The sequence below is a fragment of the Schistocerca gregaria genome, chromosome 8 (genome assembly GCF_023897955.1).
Source record: "Schistocerca gregaria isolate iqSchGreg1 chromosome 8, iqSchGreg1.2, whole genome shotgun sequence".
Classification (NCBI taxonomy): domain Eukaryota; kingdom Metazoa; phylum Arthropoda; class Insecta; order Orthoptera; family Acrididae; genus Schistocerca; species Schistocerca gregaria.
Genome location: NC_064927.1, coordinates 325,037,102 through 325,058,994, shown reverse-complemented (window position 1 = coordinate 325,058,994; position 21,893 = coordinate 325,037,102). Strand labels below are relative to the sequence as shown.

The window sequence follows — 21,893 nt, the reverse complement described above, 5'->3', positions numbered from 1 at the left end:
TCCAGTAAGGCAAACAGCTGGGTACACCAATGTGGCCTTGTGACTTACAGTTCACCCGGTTCTTTGTGGTAACTGCAAGTAACGTCACATCCATCACGCTCGTCGCCACTGGCTCAAGGTCCTCCTCTGCACCTGTACTAACTTCATGACCTGATGCAACCTGTTTGCAGAGGTTACATTTGGTATCGTTGCAAACATTATGCAAAAGCTGTGTTTTCAGAGGAAAAATGGTATAAAATGCTCTGATTCCGCATCAGAGTGGCACTTCTCAGCAGCAGCAGAACCAGCAGCAGCAGCATTTACCGACATGGCGTCCAAACTAATCATCTTTCTCGCTCTGGCCTCTGTGCTCCAGGAACTTGCAGTCTTTACTCTCGAGCCTACTGCAAGCTACGATCTTGGCCGTGGCACCTCGGGCGCTCTGTGTCTTTTTTATCTTCGGGTTTTATGCAGTCACTCACGTATGGAATTGCCCTGAAGATCAGCCATTACTGTCCATTCTGCCTGTAGTGTATACCGTTGGGGTACTGAGGTCACATGTAATCACCAAACCGGTTTCCCCGCCAAGTAGATCGGTCTTCCCCAACGAAATAGCAATAAATACACCAGCACCTACATGTTGTTGCTGTATATAGCTGTCTTACACACACTGAGCCCTGAACTGCGGAAGTGGATTCTGTTTAATTTTTTTATTTTCTATTTTATTTTTTATTTTGCGCCTCTAGTTAATTAGAACCAACTGATGAGCAAATCTCCATGGTCATGGAACGTGTGAGTACATAAATTGCAATAGAAAAATAATAATAGCTCGAATAAAATGTTTATGAATCCTAAAAAAACGACAATCTATCACTTTATAAACTCCTGGAAATTGAAATAAGAACACCGTGAATTCGTTGTCCCAGGAAGGGGAAACTTTATTGACACATTCCTGGGGTCAGATACATCACATGATCACACTGACGGAACCACAGGCACATAGACACAGGCAACAGAGCATGCACAATGTCGGCACTAGTACAGTGTATATCCACCTTTCGCAGCAATGCAGGCTGCTATTCTCCCATGGAGACAATCGTAGAGATGCTGGATGTAGTCCTATGGAACGGCTTGCCATGCCATTTCCACCTGGCGCCTCAGTTGGACCAGCGTTCGTGCAGACCGCGTGAGACGACACTTCATCCAGTCCCAAACATGCTCAATGGGGGACATATCCGGAGATCTTGCTGGCCACGGTAGTTGACTTACACCTTCTAGAGCACGTTGGGTGGCACGGGATACATGCGGACGTGCATTGTCCTGTTGGAACAGCAAGTTCCCTTGCCGGTCTAGGAATGGTAGAACGATGGGTACGATGACGGTTTGGATGTACCGTACACTATTCAGTGTCCCCTCGACGATCACCAGAGGTGTACGGCCAGTGTAGGAGATCGCTCCCCACACCATGATGCCGGGTGTTGGCCCTGTGTGCCTCGGTCGTATGCAGTCCTGATTGTGGCACTCACCTGCACGGCGCAAAACACGCATACGACCATCATTGGCACCAAGGCAGAAGCGACTTTCATCGCTGAAGACGACACGTCTCCATTCGTCCCTCCATTCACGCCTGTCGCGACACCACTGGAGGCGGGCTGCACGATGTTGGGGCGTGAGCGGAAGACGGCCTATCGGTGTGCGGGACCGTATCCCAGCTTTATGGAGACGGTTGCGAATGGTCCTCACCGATACCCCAGGAGCAACAGTGTCCCTAATTTGCTGGGAAGTGGCGGTGCGGTCCCCTACGGCACTGCGTAGGATCCTACGGTCTTGGCGTGCATCCGTGCGTTGCTGCGGTCCGGTCCCAGGTCGACGGGCACGTGCATCTTCCACCGACCACTGGCGACAACATCGATGTACTGTGGAGACCTCACACCCCACGTGTTGAGCAATTCGGCGGTACGTCCACCCGGCCTCCCGCATGCCCACTATACGGCCTCGCTCAAAGTCCGTCAACTGCACATACGGTTCACGTCCACGCTGTCGCGGCATGCTACCAGTGTTAAAGACTGCGATGGAGCTCTGTATGCCACGGCAAACTGGCTGACACTGACGGCGGCTGTGCACAAATGCCTGGCAGATAGCGCCATTCGACGGCCAACACCACTGTTACTGGTGTGTCCGCTGTGCCGTGCATGTGATCATTGCTTGTACAGCCCTCTCACAGTGTCCGGAGCAAGTATGGTGGGTCTGACACACCAGTGTCAATGTGTTCTTTTTTCCATCTCCAGCAGTGTATAGAAACAATCAACAATGTAACACACGAATTAGCTAGATTTTTCAAGGAATTCTTCGACGGAATAGAAGGACTTACCCATGAGGAAACTCTTCAGTTTAGATTCGCAAACACGAGTATTACTGACGAGAGTTTTGAATTTTATTCTTTATTGAAAATGGATGCTCAAGAGTAAAGGAGGTGGGATCCAAATTCAGATTGGATTTCTGCCTAGCATGCGCTGAGCGAAAGCTGATATTGTTAACAAAAACTGACATTAAAGACTGTATACATTGAGAAATCAGTTTCAGAATACTAAGACTAATGAACAACAGGTTCGCGAACTTACACTACTTACTGCTCGAACCGCCTGTATCTGAGGCAAAATTAACCTTTGAGAAAGGAGAGTTACCCTAAAATACAGTACCATACGTCATAAGCGAATTAAAATAAGCAGATTACTTTACGTGTCGAACTATCACATACTTGAGATATATTCTGATAGAAAATGGTAGCATTAATTCTCTGAACAAGATCCTAAACATGGGCATTCCACGACAGTTTACTATCAGTCTGAACACCTATAAATTTTAAATGTTGATTCTCACTAATCATACACCCATTCTGTGTAATTAGGACGTCAGGTTTTGTTGAACTGCGTGTTAGAAACAGTAAAAACTGTGTCCTATAGCGATTTAGTGTTAGCTTATTTACTACAAGCCATGAACATATGGTTTGAACTGCGTTATTTGAAACAGTGCCACCGTTTCACACAACATCCTTTACTACCAAGCTTTACCAAGATGATTTTACGTCATCAGCAAACAGATATTTTTGTAATCACCTGTCATCGTAATAGGCATACCATAAATAAGGAGCAGGAATGGCCGCAACACTAATTGCTGGACCCTCCCCCCCTCCCCCCCCCCCCCCCCCCATTTAACCGTGCTCGACTTGGACGGCACAACATAACTTTCGCAATATGTGGAGAATGACCTTTTGCTGTATGTTCACATACGAAGTTGACATTTGGTTTCTCGTGATCATTACTGGACCAATATCGTTTCTTTCCATTTCTTCTCTTAAGATACGATACTACAATACTGAAAAGATAACTGGAGGATAGTCTCATTATCACCACCCTGTAATCTACACTGTAATATACAGGGGTGGTCCATTGATAGTCACCAGGGCAAATATCTCACGAAATAAGCGTCAAACGAAGAAACTACAAAGAACGAAACTCGTCTAACTTGAAGAAGGAAACCAGATGGCGCTATGCTTGGCCCGCTAGATGGCGCTGCCATAGGTCAAAGAGATATCAACTCCATTTTTTTAAAACAGCAACCCCCATTTTTTATTACATATTCGTCTAGTACATAAAGAAATATGAATGTTTTAGTTGGACCACTTTTTTCGCTTTGTGATAGATGGCGCTATAATGGTCACAAATGTATAAGTACGTGGTATCATGTAACATCCCGCCAGTGTGGACGGTATTTGCTTCGTGATACATTACCCGTGTTCAAATGGACCGTTTACCAATTGCATAAAAAGTCAATATCGTGTTCAGGTATGGATATTGTGATCAAAATGCCCAACGAGAGTGTGCTATGTATGTTGCTCGGTATCCTGGACGACATCATCCGTCCGGACCGTTCGCCGGATAGTTACGTTATTTAAGGAAACAGGAAGTGTTCAGCCACATGTGAAACGTCAACCACGACCTGCAGCAAATTATGATGCCCATGCAGGTGTTTTAGCTGCTGTCGCGGCTAATCCGCACATCAGTAGCAGATAAATTACGCGAGAATCGGGAATCTCAAAAACGTCGGTGTTGAGAATGCTACATCAACATCGATTGCACCCGCACCGTATTTATATGCACCAGGAGTTGCATGGCGACGACTTTGAACGTTGTGTACAGTTCTGCCACCAGGCAAGAGAAGTTACGGGACGATGACAGATTTTTTGCACGCGTTCTATTTAGCGACGTAGCGTCATTCACCAACAGCGGTAATATAAACCGGCATAATACGCACTATTGGACAACGGAAAATTACGATGGCTGCGAAAAGTGGAACATCAGCGACCTTGCCGGATTAATGTATGGTGCGGCATTATGGGAGGGAGGATAATTGGCCCCCATTTTATCGATTGCAATGTAAATGGTGCAATGTATGCTGATTGCCTACGTAATGTTACTACAAGATACTTCACTGCATGACAGAATGGCGACGTACTTCCAACACGATGGATATCCGGCACATAGGGGTTGAAGTGGTATTGAATAGCATATTTAATGACAGGCGGATTGGTCGTCGAGAATCATACCATGGCCAGCACGTTCACCATATCTGACGTCCCCGGATTTCTTTCTGTGGGGAAAGTTGAAGGATATTTGCTATCGTGATCCACCGACAACGCCTGACAACATGCGTCAGCGCATTGTCAGTGTATGTGCGAACATTACGGAAGGCGAACTACTCGCTGTTGAGAGGAATGTTGTTACACGTCTTGCCAATGCATTGAGGCTAAACATCATTTTGAGCATTAATTCATTAATGTGGTATTTACTAGTAACATAGCTGTAACAGTATGCGTTTTCAGAAATGATGAGTTCACAAAATTACATGTATCACATTGGAACAATCGAAATAAAATATTCAAACGTACCCAAGTTCTGTGTTTTAATTTAAGAAACCTAACTGTTACCAACTGTTCGTCTAAAATTGTGAGCCATATGTTTGTGACTATTACAGGGTCATCTATCACAAAGCGAAAAAAGTGGTCCGACTAAAACATTCATATTTCTTTACGTACTACACGAATATGTAATAAAAAATGGGAGTTCCTATTTTTTAAAACGCAGTTGATATCCGTTTGACCTATGGCAGCGCCATCTAGTGGGCCAACCATAGCGCCATCTGGTTTCTCCCTTCAAGCTATACAAGTTTCGTTCTTTGTAGTTTTTCCGTTTGACGCTTATTTCATGAGATATTTGGCCCGGTCACGATCGATGGACCACCCTGTATGTACCATAGAACGTATCAGCAGTGTTTCTCGCTTTACTGGCACATTGATGAAGTAATCGTCATCTTCTTCTTCTTTATCCTTTTCTTCTTATTCTCCAACTGGCTATCCTTCTTCACTTTGTTTTCTTATGTCTCTCCCCGAAGTATTCTTTTGCACTCTTCGATATCACCTCCTTGCTTTCCATGTACGAGTGCCTGAATTTGGCTGCCTAATCGGAAATAAGCAACGGTATGACAATACCGTTAACCAGACTGTGAGGTGATTCCAAACCTTTCATCAGTCTTTCACGACAGGATAAGTTGAGACAAAAAAAATTGTTCAAATGGCTCTGAGCACTATGGGACTTAACTTCTGTTGTCATCAGTCCCCTAGAACTTAGAACTACTTAAACCTAACTAACCTAAGGACAACACACACATCCATGCCCGAGGCAGGATTCGAACCTGAACCTGCGACCGTAGCGGTCGCGCGGTTGCAGACTGAAGCGCCTAGAACCGCTCTACCACTCCGGCCGGCAACGTGAGACAGACAAGCTATTTAGCTACTCCGTCACTACCACCAGACGTCTGTTGAAACAAACTTCATCTTACACTCCGGGGTTGTAAATTAATACAGGCAGCCTGGTTTCTTGAAAAGTCATCGTCCAACAAGAACACGACATTTTTTTCGGTGGTACATATCTGCTTACACTTAGCTTATCGTTCAACCGGTTAGGCGGTATCGACATTTTCAGTTACTTAGGAGTCGGAACCAAAGTTGAAATAAAACACACTGTTTCATGGTACAACCATTCTAATATATGATTAGTTGTAGTGGAAACAAAGCGTTCTAGGCACACTGCATGTTATGGATAGACTGACTTTATTGTGTCTTGTTATTTTACAGATCGGCACATCTACCCCCACGTGGGGCCTTATCGGTGGCTTGGGGGACGTGCTTGGTTCGTTGGGACAGTCCGTAGGTACGATGGTCAACGCCACAAACGAAGTCGTCTCGTGGATGCCCTTAACACGACTGCTAATGTTGTGTCTGACATACAGGTGGGATTATAAACTGTGGCTGAAAGACGGTCACGATCTACAAGAGGCATTACAACAGTGAAAACATTTTCTTTCATTCTTTGCAGGAGGATGTCCAAGACCAAGTTGAGACAGCGGTAGAAGGAGTTCTGGTAAGCAATTAAGTAACAGACGCGATGTCACATTGTTGTAGTAATGCATAGTTTTTGGCAAAGGTAGATATTCAGAAACACACTTTATGTTCTTACATCATATCTTAGATACATTTTTGACAACCGGTGACAAGCGAATATTTCTTAGAAGCAACATACAACTCATAATGTGGTGTTTTGTGCCACTTTTTTCATATACATAAATAACATCCTTTTCACATGCCACTACCTCTAGAATTACATGATTTTATGTTAGTGATTTTTAACGCTTGTAGTACATCCCATGAACTCTTCGTCAAGTTGATATATTTTTTATGTGAGTTGGGTAGAGGTTCAAGCAATGTTAAGAAATATACTTCAGAAGAAAACAGTGATTACATTCGTCTTCATATAAATCCCCCTTATACAGAATTGTTCAAGTTCATCTTACGACGGCGAAACTTATCCCTGTTGAACGTCACAGACTTCCGTTTGGTGTGCCATTTTCAACCGGAGCGAGGACTACTGAGTGTCGGGAAATTAAGAATTTTTCACTTTGTCATTTCATGCCAAACCACTAAAACAATTATTTCACCAAATATGTTCATCAACTTTTTGTGTATGAAGGATGAAAAGAATTATTATTTGAATGAATGAGTATTACTTCAGATTCTCAGACTTTTCCCGTTTCTTGCTTTGAACTTCTAAACGTTATTTCACTACCCTTTTCCAGAATATTTGCTGTGACTGTGTCTCTAGCTGCCACTTTGTTATTTCTGGGTTGCGCAGCTATTTTAAGTAATTCTTTTTCGTCTTGGGGATTTCAACTTTTGTTCTTTTGTTCTATAACTCTGATTTGTCATTTATCTTCAGGATTCTTCACAATTTAACAAGTTCTTTAAGTATCTGGCTAAGATCTCACAATTTTCATTCTTACTACCAGACAATTTCTCATTTTCTCTTCAAAAATTCATGATTTATGGTTGCTTCTCATTTAAGTATGGTTTGATAGTCATGTCGAAGGCTCTTCTTATAATTCCCGGAGATATGTTTCTTTTGGCTTGCTACAGGATTGTCGCTGTCGGTATGCACGCTTTTTTGTATGTGTCAGATTTGTCTTCCATTTTTCTACACATCAAGCTTTACGATTGTCTGCTCGCTTGTCAGTTGCCTGATCGCAGTCTTTAGTTCACTATCTGCGTCTGAGCGTTAGTTGTAATGATTTGACAGAATTTCCAGGATATTGGTTCCGGTCTCCATTTTTCTTTTCCAGTAATAGTCTGTGAAACTCACAAGTGTTCTCCTGCAGCCTTTCCTGGTTCGCATTTATTGCCACATTTTTTATTTAATGGAATATCTCTCAGCTTTATACGTGTCTCGCAATGATTCGAATCTAGTTTCTTTTTGAACTTCTACGTTATTAATTCCTTGGACGATTCCTACTAAGATGGGAGTATGAGAGCTGATATTCACTAAGGTCTCTATGCGGCGAACACTAATTTTCTTTATGCTGGTAAGTCTCACGTAGAAAGTGAAGATGATTTTTCTGCAGAAAGTTTCACACCGTTCAGTAAGTCCGTTACCACTCCCATTTGCTTCGGATTTATTCAGTTGTATCCGTTTATGGGAGAGTGTACGGTGCATAACGTACATTTCTTGTTTGCACCTTTCAGTTCCAGAGGGAAAAATACTAAAGGCACAACTTAAGTCCTTACGGAATGTGTTATCTGTTTACTTACACGCTGAGCCGTACTGCTAGTGATTTTTTCTGACTATCGTGGCATAAAATACTAATGAGACTAATGGATAGATGCACAGGAAGCCACTCTGTTTAAATAAGAACTGATTTTCTAAGATAAGACTTTCATAAGACTTTATAACATTAATGGATGACGTCGGTACTTGTTACATATTACTTATTTTCTCAAACGCCGCTGCCGGGTTTCACGGTTAGAGTTACTTCCCTTTGCATGCAAAGGAATCTGTCGTCACTCATCTGTAACTGAGACGACAGATTGGTGAGATAAACACCAACCAACTTAGCTCCCTATAGGTGCTAAGAAAATAGAAGTTTTAAGCGGAAGTTCGCTTGCTAAATCTATGCTTGCGAAAATGCGGTTCTGAACGCCGCACATGATCGTAACAACATTACATAGACTTTGCCGGCGAAATAAGTGACAATATTCTTGTTGAATACGTAGCCTGATAAAGCAATCATATTTTCACGGTATTTGAGCCCTTCGTTAGCGGCCATCTTCAGGTGAGAACGATGCTTGCCGGCGCAACAGACACTTTCATACAGATTTAAAGACATCAACCGTACCATAGGTGCAACCACAACGGAGGGGTATCTGTTGAGAGGCTAGACAAACGTGTGGTTCCTGAAGAGGGGCAGCAGCCTTTTCAGTAGTTGCAGGGGTAACAGTCTGGATGATTGACTGATCTGGCCCTGTAACACTAACCAAAACGGCCTTGCTGTGCTGGTACTGTGAACGGCTGAAAGCAAGGGGAAACTACAGCCGTAATTTTTCCTGAGGGTATGCAGCTTTACTGTATGATTAAATGTTGATGGCGTCCTCTTGGGTAAAATATTCCGGATAGTCCTCCATTCGGACCTCCGGGCGGGGACTACTCGAGAGTACGTCGTTATCAGGAGAAAGAAAACTGGCGCTCTACGGATCGGAGCGTGGAATGTCAGATCCCTTAATTGGGTGGGTAGGTTAGAAAATTTAAAAAGGGAAATGGATAGGTTAAAGTTAGATATAGTGAGATATAGTGAAGTTCGGTGGCAGGAGGAACAAGACTTTTGGTCAAGTGAATACAGGGTTATAAATACAAAATCAAATAGGGGTAATCCAGGAGTAGGTTTAATAATGAATAAAAAAATAGGAGCGCGGCTGAGCTACTACAAACAGCATGTGAACGCATTATTGTGGCCAAGATAGATACGAAGCCCACGCCTACTACAGTTGTACAAGTTTATATGCCAACTAGCACTGCAGGAGGATAATGGAATGTAGTCGAATTAAGTCGGGTGATGCTTAGGGAATTAGGTTAGAAAATGAGACACTTAAAGTAGTAAAAGAGTTTTGCTATTTGGGGAGCAAAATAACTCATGATGGTCGAAGTAGAGAGGATATAAAATGTAGACAGGCAATGGCAAGGAAAGCGTTTCTGAAGAAGATAAATTTGTTAAGATCGAGTATAGATTTAAGTGGCATTAAGTCGTTTCTGGAAGTATTAGTTTGGAGTGTAGCCATGTATGGAAGTGACACATGGACGATTAATAGTTTAGAGAATAAGAGAATATAAGAGTTCGAAATGTGATGCTAAAGAAGAATGCTGAAGATTAGATGGGTAGATCACATAACTAATGAGTTTGTGACACAACTTAAGTAGAGAAAGGGATCGGTTGGTAGTACATGTTCTGAGACCTCAAGGGATCACCAATTTAGTACTGGTGAGGAGCGTGGAGGGTAAAAATTGTAAAGGGAGACCAAGAGATGAAAACACCAAGCAGATTGAGAAGGATGTAAGTAGCAGTAGGTACTGAGAGATGAAGAAGCTTGCACAGGATATAGTAGCATGAAGAGCTGCATCAAACCAGTCTCAGGACTGAAGACCACAACAACAACAACAACCGCCTGACGTGAGGAACTGAAGTAAACACTCGTTACAAATTAGATTCTATTCCGAGAAGGAAATACAGTACGTTCCCTAACTCATTTCCAATCATTTGCTTGTAAACCTCGGCCCCAGTCATCCGTGTGTTCTCGTGTCTTTTTTTAGAACCTGAGCGGCAGCGTCTCGTCTGGCGTTCTGAGCTCCGTCTCTTCACTGGCCAACGGCATCGGCAGCGACGTGGCGCAGCTGATCGGCCTGCTCGGCAGCGCGGCTGAAGACAGCGTCGACGCCATCGTCCAGCTGACGGCCGACGCCACCGCCTCCCTGAAACAGCTGGCGGACCTCGGACAGGCAGTGGGCGACGCGAAGCTTAACATGGTCGCGTCCTTACTCAAAGGGGTAAGAGTAGCAGACTCCTGGATTAATAGTGAAACTTGAGATGCTAATTTCGTTGCATAGAGTTGAGCAGGTGTTTATTGCAAACCATTTGCTTCTTACAGTTGACCCATTTTACACTACTGGAAATGGAAAAAAGAACACATTGACACCGGTGTGTCAGACCCACCATACTTGCTCCGGACACTGCGAGAGGGCTGTACAAGCAATGATCACACGCACGGCACAGCGGACACACCAGGAACCGCGGTGTTGGCCGTCGAATGGCGCTAGCTGCGCAGCATTTGTGCACCGCCGCCGTCAGTGTCAGCCAGTTTGCCGTGGCATACGGAGCTCCATCGCAGTCTTTAACACTGGTAGCATGCCGCGACAGCGTGGACGTGAACCGTATGTGCAGTTGACGGACTTTGAGCGAGGCCGTATAGTGGGCATGCGGGAGGCCGGGTGGACGTACCGCCGAATTGCTCAACACGTGGGGCGTGAGATCTCCACAGTGCATCGATGTTGTCGTCAGTTGTCGGCGGAAGGTGCACGTGCCCGTCGACCTGGGACCGGACCGCAGCGACGCACGGATGCACGCCAAGACCGTAGGATCCTACGCAGTGCCGTAGGGGACCGCACCGCCACTTCCCAGCAAATTAGGTACACTGTTGCTCCTGGGGTATCGGCGAGGACCATTCGCAACCGTCTCCATGAAGCTGGGCTACGGTCCCGCACACCGTTAGGCCGTCTTCCGCTCACGCCCCAACATCGTGCAGCCCACCTCCAGTGGTGTCGCGACAGGCGTCAATGGAGGGACGAATGGAGACGTGTCGTCTTCAGCGATGAAAGTCGCTTCTGCCTTGGTGCCAATGATGGTCGTATGCGTGTTTTGCGCCGTGCAGGTGAGCGCCACAATCAGGACTGCATACGACCGAGGCACACAGGGCCAACACCCGGCATTATGGTGTGGGGAGCGATCTCCTACACTGGCCGTACACCTCTGGTGATCGTCGAGGGGACACTGAATAGTGCACGGTACATCCAAACCGTCATCGTACCCATCGTTCTACCATTCCTATACCGGCAAGGGAACTTGCTGTTCCAACAGGACAATGCACGTCCGCATGTATCCCGTGCCACCCAACGTGCTCTAGAAAGTGTAAGTCAACTACCCTGGCCAGCAAGATCTCCGGATCTGTCCCCCATTGAGCATGTTTGTGACTGGATGAAGCGTCGTCTCACGTGGTCTGCACGTCCAGCACGAACGCTGGTCCAACTGAGGCGCCAGGTGGAAATGGCATGGCAAGCCGTTCCACAGGACTACATCCAGCATCTCTACGATTGTCTCCATGGGAGAACTGCAGCCTGCATTGCTGCGAAAGGTGGATATACACTGTACTAGTGCCGACATTGTGCATGCTCTGTTGCCTGTGTTTATGTGCCTGTGGTTCTGTCAGTGTAATCATGTGATGTATCTGACCCCAGGAATGTGTCAATAAAGTCCCCCCTTCCTGGGACAATGAATTCACGGTGTTCTTATTTCAATTTCCAGGAGTGTACTAAGGTAAGTTGACAACTTCTACTGCCTACGACTGTTTTTTCTGTTCAGCAATGGCAAGTGTTTTTCCGATTAATGTTGCAACTTTTATTTCATTGTAAATATATATTTGTTAGCACCCCCGGCAAGTAGTGCGGTCTAACTCACTGCTTCCCGAGCGGGAAGGCGTGACGCTCCCCGGCACGAATCCGCCCGGTGGATTAGTGGCGAGGTCGGATGTGCTGGCCAGCCTGTGGATGGTTTTTAAGTCGGTTTTCCGTATGTCTCGGCGAATTCAGGATGGTTACCCTTATTCCGCCTCAGTTACACTATGTCGGCGATTGCTGCACAGTCTCCACGAACGCGTACACCATAATTACTGTACCACGCAAACGTTGGGGTTACAATCGTCTGTAATGAGACGTTCCACGGGGAGGGGGGGGGGCGGGGGTAGGGGGAGGGGGGAGTGGCGAACCATACATTAATACTTGGTTCGGAGTGGGGGGGGGCGGCGGGGTAAGGCCAGCTGCTGTGACCGTGCTGTTCTAGGTGCTTTAATCCGGAACCGAGCTGATGCTACTGTCACAGGTTCGAATCCTGCCTCGGGTATGGATGTGTGTGATGTCCTTAGGTTAGTTAGCTTTAGGAAGTTCTAAGTCTAGGGGACTGATGACATCAGATGTTAAGTCCCATAATGCTTAGAGCAATTTTTTGTGAGGTGAATGGACTGCTGCAGCCGGTTGTGGTGTTGCGTACCACTGAGGGCTAAGGCGGGAACTAAACTTCCCGTCGTTTCTAGGTCCCCAGTTCAATATTTGTTTCTACTCGTAGTAACAGGCTCTTACACCCTGACACAGAATGAGTTGCATGACATAATAAAATTAGTGGGCGTGTTTCTTATCTAATACATGATGTCTATTCCAATTTCATGCCACTGGCATCAGAGTGGCTCTAGGAGTGCCACTATGAGACTGCGTACCAGGTTTGCTTTACGCACTGTAACGTGTGTGAATGTTAGTCACCTTTGGGACTGGGTGTGGTGACTTGATGTTGGTCAAGAATGTCTTTAGCGTGACAAAGACGCCATTGTCAAGAGCCCAGAGGTTTTGAACAGGGTTATTTAATTGGGCTCCAGTAAGCTCGATGTTCCTTCTGCGATATTACAGAAATACTTGGCAGGAAAGTGGCTACTGTGCATGACTGCTGGAACCGGTGGTCAAGAGGATGTATGGTCGCAAGAAGACTGGGCCAATGAACAGTTACAATATATACGGATAACTAAATGCTGATCCACGCTACTCCAGGATTCTGGAAATTCGTGTTGCAAATCGGTTACTTCGAGGACATCTCTGAGCCAGACTCCCTGTAATGTGCATTCCAAGACCCCAAACCACCAGTATCTGCTGCATCAGTCAAGCGAGAACTCATTGGAGCAGAGGGGTGGAATTCTGTTGTGTTTCCCGATGAAAGCCACTTCTACCTCGGTACCAGTGAAGGCCATGTATTGGTTGGAGGCCAGTTGAGAGACCGCAAGCAACCTGTCTGGAACTGCAGCTGGACTTATGTTCCGGTGTACGATTTCGTATGGCAGGTGGACGACTCTCGTGGTTATCCCAAGCGCTCTGAATGCCAGTCTGTACGTCAGTCTGATGGTTCGACATGTTGTGCTGCCATTCATCGGAGGAGAACACCAGTGTCAACTACAAACACCACTAACTGTCCCTGAATTCATCAAGGAAGTGCAACAGGCATGGAACTCCATCGCACATACTGACATCCGGCACCTGTACAACACAATGCATGCAACTTAGCATGCTTGCATTAAACAATCTGGCGGCAACACCGGCTATTACTGCACTAGCAGTTCACATTTGCAGTGGCTTATCTCACCCCTACATGAACCTTTGATCTTCCAATGTTACCTAAACAAATTTATTCCCGAAATTTCATTAGTCTACATTAATTACTTTTTGGTGTTGTGATATTTTTCCGTCAGTGCGTATTAGAGAATATATTACGCTCGACGACATGGTCGAAGCAGCAAATCGCTTTACACGCTACCAAGATGTTATCGAAAATCTGCAGTAGCGACTGTGAGAGAAAAGGCTGACTTTTAAAAATTTCTTTTCTGAGCGACTATGTAACTCTGGATTAATAATATAGTTAATATTAGCAAAGACGATCTCGTGGTTACCACATGCTCTTTCGGCCGTTAATTGCAAATCGAAGCCCCCAGCTGACTTGAAGTAGTTTCAAATTTGTTGTGGCAATGTTGTGTACATCCTGTTCCTATCTTCCTAAGAAGTAGGACTTCAGGGACTGACACACACGATGACATTGTAAGGTGTCAGGCAAATCCAACACCTTCCATGAACACCCTGACATGATAAGCAAATCCAGTAGTATGTCACATACCTCGGAATAAATCGTGACATTAAATTAACCAAAGTAATACGAGTAATAAGTGAGCAAATGGAATACCACAGACTAACACAAGAATGCCTAAATGCATGTCATACCTTCCCACCGTGAGACCAACGCATTTCCTAGGGGAGAAACGAGAACAAAAGCCGAGAGCAGAACCGTGTTAAGCTAGAAGGCCCTACGATAAGAGACGGACTGGACACACACGTCGCCAGCCTACCGCTAACACTACCACCCGCAAGTTTTAGTGTGAGACTTTTTCGCATTTCTGTTATGTCAAGAACCAACCTCCAGCCCATGTTAAAAGCTAGAGCCCTCCAGAAAAACAGTGTAGATCTTACGATAACACAAAAAGGGCCACTACCACCCGCACGTTTTAGCGTGAGACTTTTTCGCGTCTCAGGTACGTCAAGGACCACCCCCCAGCCCATGTTAAAAGATAGAGTCCTCCAGAAGAACAGTATAGATCTTACGATAACGCTAAAAGGACCACACCAGCTGCGGGTTTCAGCGTGAGACGTTTTAGCGTCTCTATTACGTTGCAAACTTTAAAAACATTGCCCCACCACGAAAAGTATAACGTTTCTCATTGTATAGACAGAATTTTTGTAGGCGGAGCTTAAGGATAACATTGAGACCCTGATTGGTCAGATGAAAACACAGCCAGTTAGTTTTTTAAACCAACTTCGGTAAACTGTAGTAAGGAGAAGTTAGGGGAGAGTTGCTTCCGGGATGGCGAGGTGAGCGGAGCTGTGCTGCGCCGGCCGCTGCCCTGACGCTGTCTAAACACCGACAAGGTAATAAACGCACGCGATGCCGCATTTTTTGAGCGCATAAGGCTTCACTCAGAACTGCACAAGTCTCATCTGTTACACCCCTTTTTGCGTAATACTAGTGTCGATCGTTAATTAAAACTCATGGTGTTCGCATTTGCCACTTGAAGAACTGAACTGAAACGCGATGATTTTTCTTTTATATAGTTATTGAGAAGCCACATCACCCACTGTAATTTACGACAAGTTAGATAAGTAATTAAAGATAATTGAGGGTCACTGTAGACCATTTTGATAGTTTTCTCTTTTGTGAAACTTAAATTAAACCTAGATTATAGATGTGATATGGCATAGGTCATCCTTCGATCGATTGTAGAACTTGAAACCCATTCAGGGAATATTCGTTCACATTTTTGTTGAACGCAGTTGGTTTTTACCATCCTGTATTAAAACATTTCCTTTTATCAATAGTGCAATTTATAAATGATGTTTTGTGAGTAGAATAAAATTTCCAATGGTAAACTTAACTGCTTTTTCGACGTTATTTTACCAGATAACTAAAAATAGGAAAGCCTTGAACCCCTTCCACTAAATTTAGTTAGTATTAAGATTCTTTTAAACGGAGTGCAGTGGAATCTGACGCTGAGATCATTTAGTATCTGGTTATATCATCGCTAGTCTCACTGAACTCTTCTGAATTCTACATGTCATGTGTGGTCTGGCGTCTCCTTACCAGCAACAGGTCCCAGGTTCAAACTAGTCAATTCCCTAAAAAAGACGCTCAGAGCGTCATTGCGCGGAAGTGGTAGGGAGACACGATATAGAACAAACAGACACCACCATATCGAGTACGAAAAACAAACTATACATAGTACAACTGATTTAATTTACTCATTTTCTTGCACACCAGACTACTAACGGAATTACAGCCAAGAAACATGTCGACAGATAGCTTTAACCAGAATAAGGAACAGTTTCGTCAGGGATAGTCAAAATTTCTTACCTGGAAGTGATCGTGTGACGTCAGTGGCCGGGAGTTCCCATGCGGGAAGTTCGGCAGCCAAATGCAAGTCTTATGGAGTGCGACGCCACATTGGGCGATTTTAGCGTCTACAATTGGGATGAAATGATGATGATAACAGCACAACAAACAGTCCCTGAATGGAGAAAATCTTCTGCCCAGGCGAGAGTCGCACCCAGCCGTGGCATTCCAACGCGCTGACCGTTTAGGTATTGGGGCGGACCTTTCTTACCTACTGCCCACCTATGCACCTCTGTTAGTAGTAACATTTTAACAGCCCAGAAGTTCACAGTAATTGATATTTGCATACTATGGAAATTACTTTATAAAATCTACTAAGCAGTGTTACAATAACGTTAAGAATACGATAGTAATTACTTACGAAATACTTGATGTCAAAATTTTACGAAAATGAAGTGAAAATGTCATTAATGCCAATCGCCCGCAACCCAGCACAAAAGCTGGAACACACACTAGTGAGCGGAAGGGACCAGGTTGACTGCGACTGTCTTAGAGTGATGTTTCCTAACGCGTCTACGAACACTGAATATGGCGATGAGATGAAATACAGTGGAAAATTAGTGGGACAGGTAAGTTTAGCAAAATATAGAGCAGAAATCGTTATGAATGAAACCAGTTTTCCCCACTGGCTGTTCTCGTTAGTGTTAAACGATTTATTTTTCATTGGGTAGTTGATTGATACATTGTTTCGGCTGTGTAGCAAGTCTAAATTGCAAACCTTAATCCGTTGACTGTACAGGTAATTATTATTTTTTAAATACCTGGTGTTGTGACTGTAATTCTAAAGGCCAGGCAGCCACACACACACTGCTCCTAAAATTGTGCGATATAGATGAGTATGCTGAATGCAACGAAAGTATGAATGCTTAACGGATTATGCTTTACGCTTTGAATATTATTATAAAGCCAATAGTGAGCAATAAAAGGTTAGTTTAATCTCGACAATAAGAGCCAATGCGCCAAATTATGAAATTTATCGTGCTAGTGGACTCCAATCCAAGTGAAAAAAGCAGAGAATGCTGAGTGTGCCGGCGGCGGTGGCCGAGCGGTTCTAGGCGCTCAGTCCGGAACCGCGCGACTGCTACGGTCGCAGGTTGGAATCCTGCCTCGGGCATGGATGTGTGTGATGTCCTTAGGTTAGTTAGGTTTAAGTAGATCTAAGTTCTAGGGGACTGATGAGCACAGATGATAAGTCCCATAGTGCTAAGAGCCATTTGAACCAATGCCGAGTGTAGTAGATATCCAGTTATTAAAAGATTAAGTGCGCCTTAGGATGCGATGGAGAGCAGCATCAAAGCATTTGACAGACTGCAAATTTAAGAAAATACGCGTTTTCGCTTTTGCGAGTAACATCTACACAGTTCGTTTACTCAGGTGGAGGACACTGATGCTGTGTTTCAGGCTGTGGACACTGTGACGTCACTGGTGGATTCTCTGGTAGCCGCCAGGAGCAACAGCACGAGCAGCAGACGTTAGAAGTCGGCGCCAGCGCGGGGGAAACGTTCGTCAGCTTCCTTGTCCTAACAGATGTACTGTAATGATGCGACGCCATTCGGAACTGCTGAATAAAAATGTGTAATAGAAATAACTAGCGTTTCTTTCTGAATATTCCTTTTATAAGCTCTGCAGTCGTTGGTAACACCGAGCCAAACATTCCAGTTCTGAACCATACCTGATTTTAAAGAAGTTCCGCGCGGACGACTAAAGGCTGTTTTATTTATTTTATTTGGCACTCACCCATATAAAACTAATTAGACACGGACAGGTCCAACAAATATCTCCTACACAGCGTTTTAGAAAACACATACATTTCAGAAAATCACTTCACTTGTAATCGATCCTCTCATATTTTCATATTACTACTTAAAATGCGCCTCACGAGACATAGAAGCATTAGTAGACTAATAGTACTTAAAGGGAACGGAATCCCTAGATATCCTGGCTCAGAGACGAATTTTTATACTTTTGGCAAGCAAAGATCAGGTGATTAACGTCCCCCATATCTGAACTGTTGCGCTCGCTTCATCGTTACCACTCACTAGTCATAAATCCACTATGTAAAGTTCCAAGGCGAATATCTTCGCAGTGTCTTAATCAAAGGAAAGGAAGTCTAGTTTTAACAGACATGGTAGATTCGGGACACGGTTGTCCAGTGGAGTACGTTCCTGCTCTCTCCCGTTCTTCCGTGTCAATGATCAAGGACATCAACACGAAATCGAGTACTTAGAAATCTTTAAGAAAGAAAAACGATCGATTTCACCAAGGAATAATGCAGTCTAGTTGTTAACAGATTGAAGAAAGTTTAGATTTATTCAGTGCAGCAAAATTTATAAATCATTGTAAACCAAAAATTAGTTAACAGAACCTACTTAATTACACTACCCCATCAAAAGTATCCGGACATCCCTATTTATGGCGGAGTTGATCATCAGATGTCAAAGAAGTGCGCCAGCATGAAACGAGGTGGGGATCACCGTGTTTTCAGCAGAGAAGGGGTCAGTTAGGAGATCTCAGTGCCTTGAGACGTGGACTAGTCATAGGATGTCATCTGAGCAACATACCCATCAGTGACATTTCGACCCCAGCAGAGCTGCCCGCATCGACTGTTGGTGATGCGATGTTGAAGTGGAAACGCGAAGGAACTGACCACAGCTAACCCAGACCAGGCATATCTCATGGTCTGCTGGGCAGCGATCGTCGAGCATTACGGAGGCCGGTTCTCAAAAATCGCATAGAATCGGCCGAATAAAACACTCGAGATTTCCGTAGTGCAACTAGCACTTCATCTGGCACAATGACTGTGCATATGGAGTCGAAAAGGGTGAGTACAACGGTCGAACAGCTCCTCAGAAACATAACGTTTCTGTATTCAGTGCTAAGCAACGTATGATGTGGAGTAAACAGCGACGCCGCTGGACAGTCGATAACTGGAAATGAGTGATCTGGAGTGGCTAATCATGCTATAACTTGTGTCAATCAGATGGAAAGCGATGGGTATGCCGAGAACCTGGAGAACGACACCTACCATCATGTCCAGTACCCACAGTTAAATATGGAGGAGGTAGTGTTCCAGATGGGGGTGTTTCTCGTGGCTAGATACGCTCCAGACAACGGTCTTGCCGCTGTGATAGCACCGGTTCTCGGATCACCGAAGTTAAACACTGTCGGGCTGGGCTAGCACTTTCAAGTTTTCTGTCATTTTACCAATGACAGAAAACTTGAAAGTGATTGACTGATGGGAATTTGCAAATCCTCCATATCAATTTCAGTCCAGGAACTTAGCCACTGCGCCGTCTCATTCGGTCGATGATTCAAAGTGCTTTTTCAGAAACTGATTATCAGAAAAATCTCTACACATCCTAATTGTATTGTGTATCATAGTCTGACACATTGGTTCACAGCCTTTCTGAGATCATTACTTCTAAAAGAGATGAGAAAGGATATAGAAACCAATACATCTCAGAGAGTTTAGACTGGGAAAAAATTGTTTGAACATTTCTGTTTTAATATTACAAGAAAATACAAAATTTTCACAAGTTATATTAAAACAAGAAACAACGAAAATCAGTGACATTGTTGGTTCCAACAATCTTTTTTATGCTGGTTTAGACAACGCACATTGCAAATCATGTTTCAAGTTCAATCGCTTCCTTGTGTTCGTTTTTATTGCTATCTTAGGTGTAAATCCACATCACACCTATAAGTTGTGGCCACAACCATCAGTAAGACTTTTCCTGAAAATAATGGATACCCTTAGTCAATCTTCCTTCCAGTTACTGCTAGTTTCGAGAAATCTATTTCAGTCTGCTGTCCTCATGTAGTCCAAGAAATACTGCACTGACTTGAACCTCACTATCCGAAAATACTCCTTCATTCACTGAAAACGGTCTTAAAGCCCAGCCATCTACTTGTTGGGTATCCAATTCATAAAAACAGTTACTGGTAGAATTTATTCCTACTGATAAGAGCTAAATCACTTCTTGTATGGATGTGCATCTTTCACTGATGGTGTCGTGCACATGTGAAACTTGAAAATGTCTTGAATTTCAGTACTATGATGGTAAATCTCTAATCCACAAAGAAAACTATCAATTTGATCTTGTGCAACCGAAATATTCACAATATTTTTCTTTGCAAGACGAGGTTAAGCCCATATATTTCTAGATAGAAATTCGCAAGCTATATCACTTTGTAAATAAATATATTATCTGTTGTTTAGCATGTAAGTCTTCGTTCTTCTCTATCCTCGCCCTTTCCAGTGACAAAGAAATTTGTTGTCGAATCTCGACCATTGTATGCAACATCTTGACATGTGGTAGCCATCGTACTTCTGTCTGGAATAATAGCACAAAAATTTGGTTCTAACCTCTTTGCACAACTCTTTCAGAAGTTTTTGTTGCACTCCTGCGATGCGGTTTACATTCTTCACTACCTGCTTCAGAAAATGCAACAAAATCAGGTGGAAGTATTTTCATTGCCAAAGCATAACGGTGCATAGTACTTTGGCTAGATGCTGCATTTGGAGCAACTTCTATCACTATTGTGAGAGATGAAGAGCGAACGCCCATCGTGGAAGGTGCTCCCTCTGTGCAGACGTAACCAGCTTCGACCAAGACATCTCTTGTTTTTTCAACAAAATTCTGCGCTGACTCAAAAATATATCCACCGAATGTTGTAGTATCTAGTACTTTTAGAACAGATACAGCCATCTTTTATGTATCGAATGTAGTCAAGCAACCGGGAACAAGATGTAACACATGTCTATTCATCTAAGTGCATGTCAAAGAACTGACTTCATCTTGTTTCACTGACTACAGTGCCCAAAACATCTAGACTCATTCTGGTGTTGTTGTTAGGAATAGATATTTTGTTTATCTTTTCCAGGTGTTGCTCTCTGTGAACTAACTTCACCACATCTAGTAAGCCGAACTCGATGGGCTCCTCCCCTATTGACGCGATGTTTCTTACTCTCAGCGATTCGGAGAGTGATTCGGTATGAACCTTCTAAATCAGTTTCTGCTGACTAGAGAAAGTAGCATGTTGTATCGTTACTTCGACTTACCAGAGCAACTTCTTTACGTTTGAAGAATTCAATGTCTACCGGCCCTTGTGACAGAGCGGTTCTAGGCGCTTCAGTCAGGAACCGCCAGACCGCTACGGTCGCAGGTTCGGGCATGGATGTGTGTGATGTCCTTAGGTTAGTTAGGCTTATGTAGTTCTAAGTCCACGGGACTGATGACCTCAGATGTTAAGTCTCATAGTGCTTAGAGCCATTTGAACCATTTGAATTCAATGTGTCTTCCAGCGAACTCTGCATGACTTCTTTCAAACGTAGTCTTTTAATTTGCTGGGTTTTGTACACTTTGCTGTTAGCACTGTTCTCCGCAGAACACACTGAGGTTTAGCTTCGTCTGCTATCATGGTTGTCAACAATGTACTGCCTGGCAAAGGAAAGAGAACACCTGACTAGGGCTTTGTTTACGTACGAGAAAGAAAGAGATAGATACAATAAAAGCATATACTTCGGCCTAGTACACACTGCGTGTGAACTGTAACTCAGTCGAGTCTCTCAGTACGTTCATACTATACCCTGGTGGCGGTGAACACATTCCTTGAGGGTGTTATATTTTTTCCGGCAGTGTATATACTCGATCAGAGTTTCAGTAAAGGGGGTTGCA

General features: G+C 44.1%; 1 protein-coding gene across 1 annotated transcript in view; it reads left to right on the top strand.

The window, feature by feature from the left end:
* LOC126284383 (uncharacterized) overlaps positions 1 to 17,803 on the top strand; it is a 95,745-nt gene extending 77,942 nt beyond the window's left edge. Inside the window, exon 5 of the mRNA XM_049983268.1 lies at positions 17,617 to 17,803. Within this exon, the coding sequence (XP_049839225.1) occupies positions 17,617 to 17,691 (75 nt within the window). The 3' untranslated portion in view covers positions 17,692 to 17,803. The remainder of the gene's footprint in view (positions 1 to 17,616) is intronic.
* The last annotated feature ends 4,090 nt before the right edge of the window (positions 17,804 to 21,893 follow it).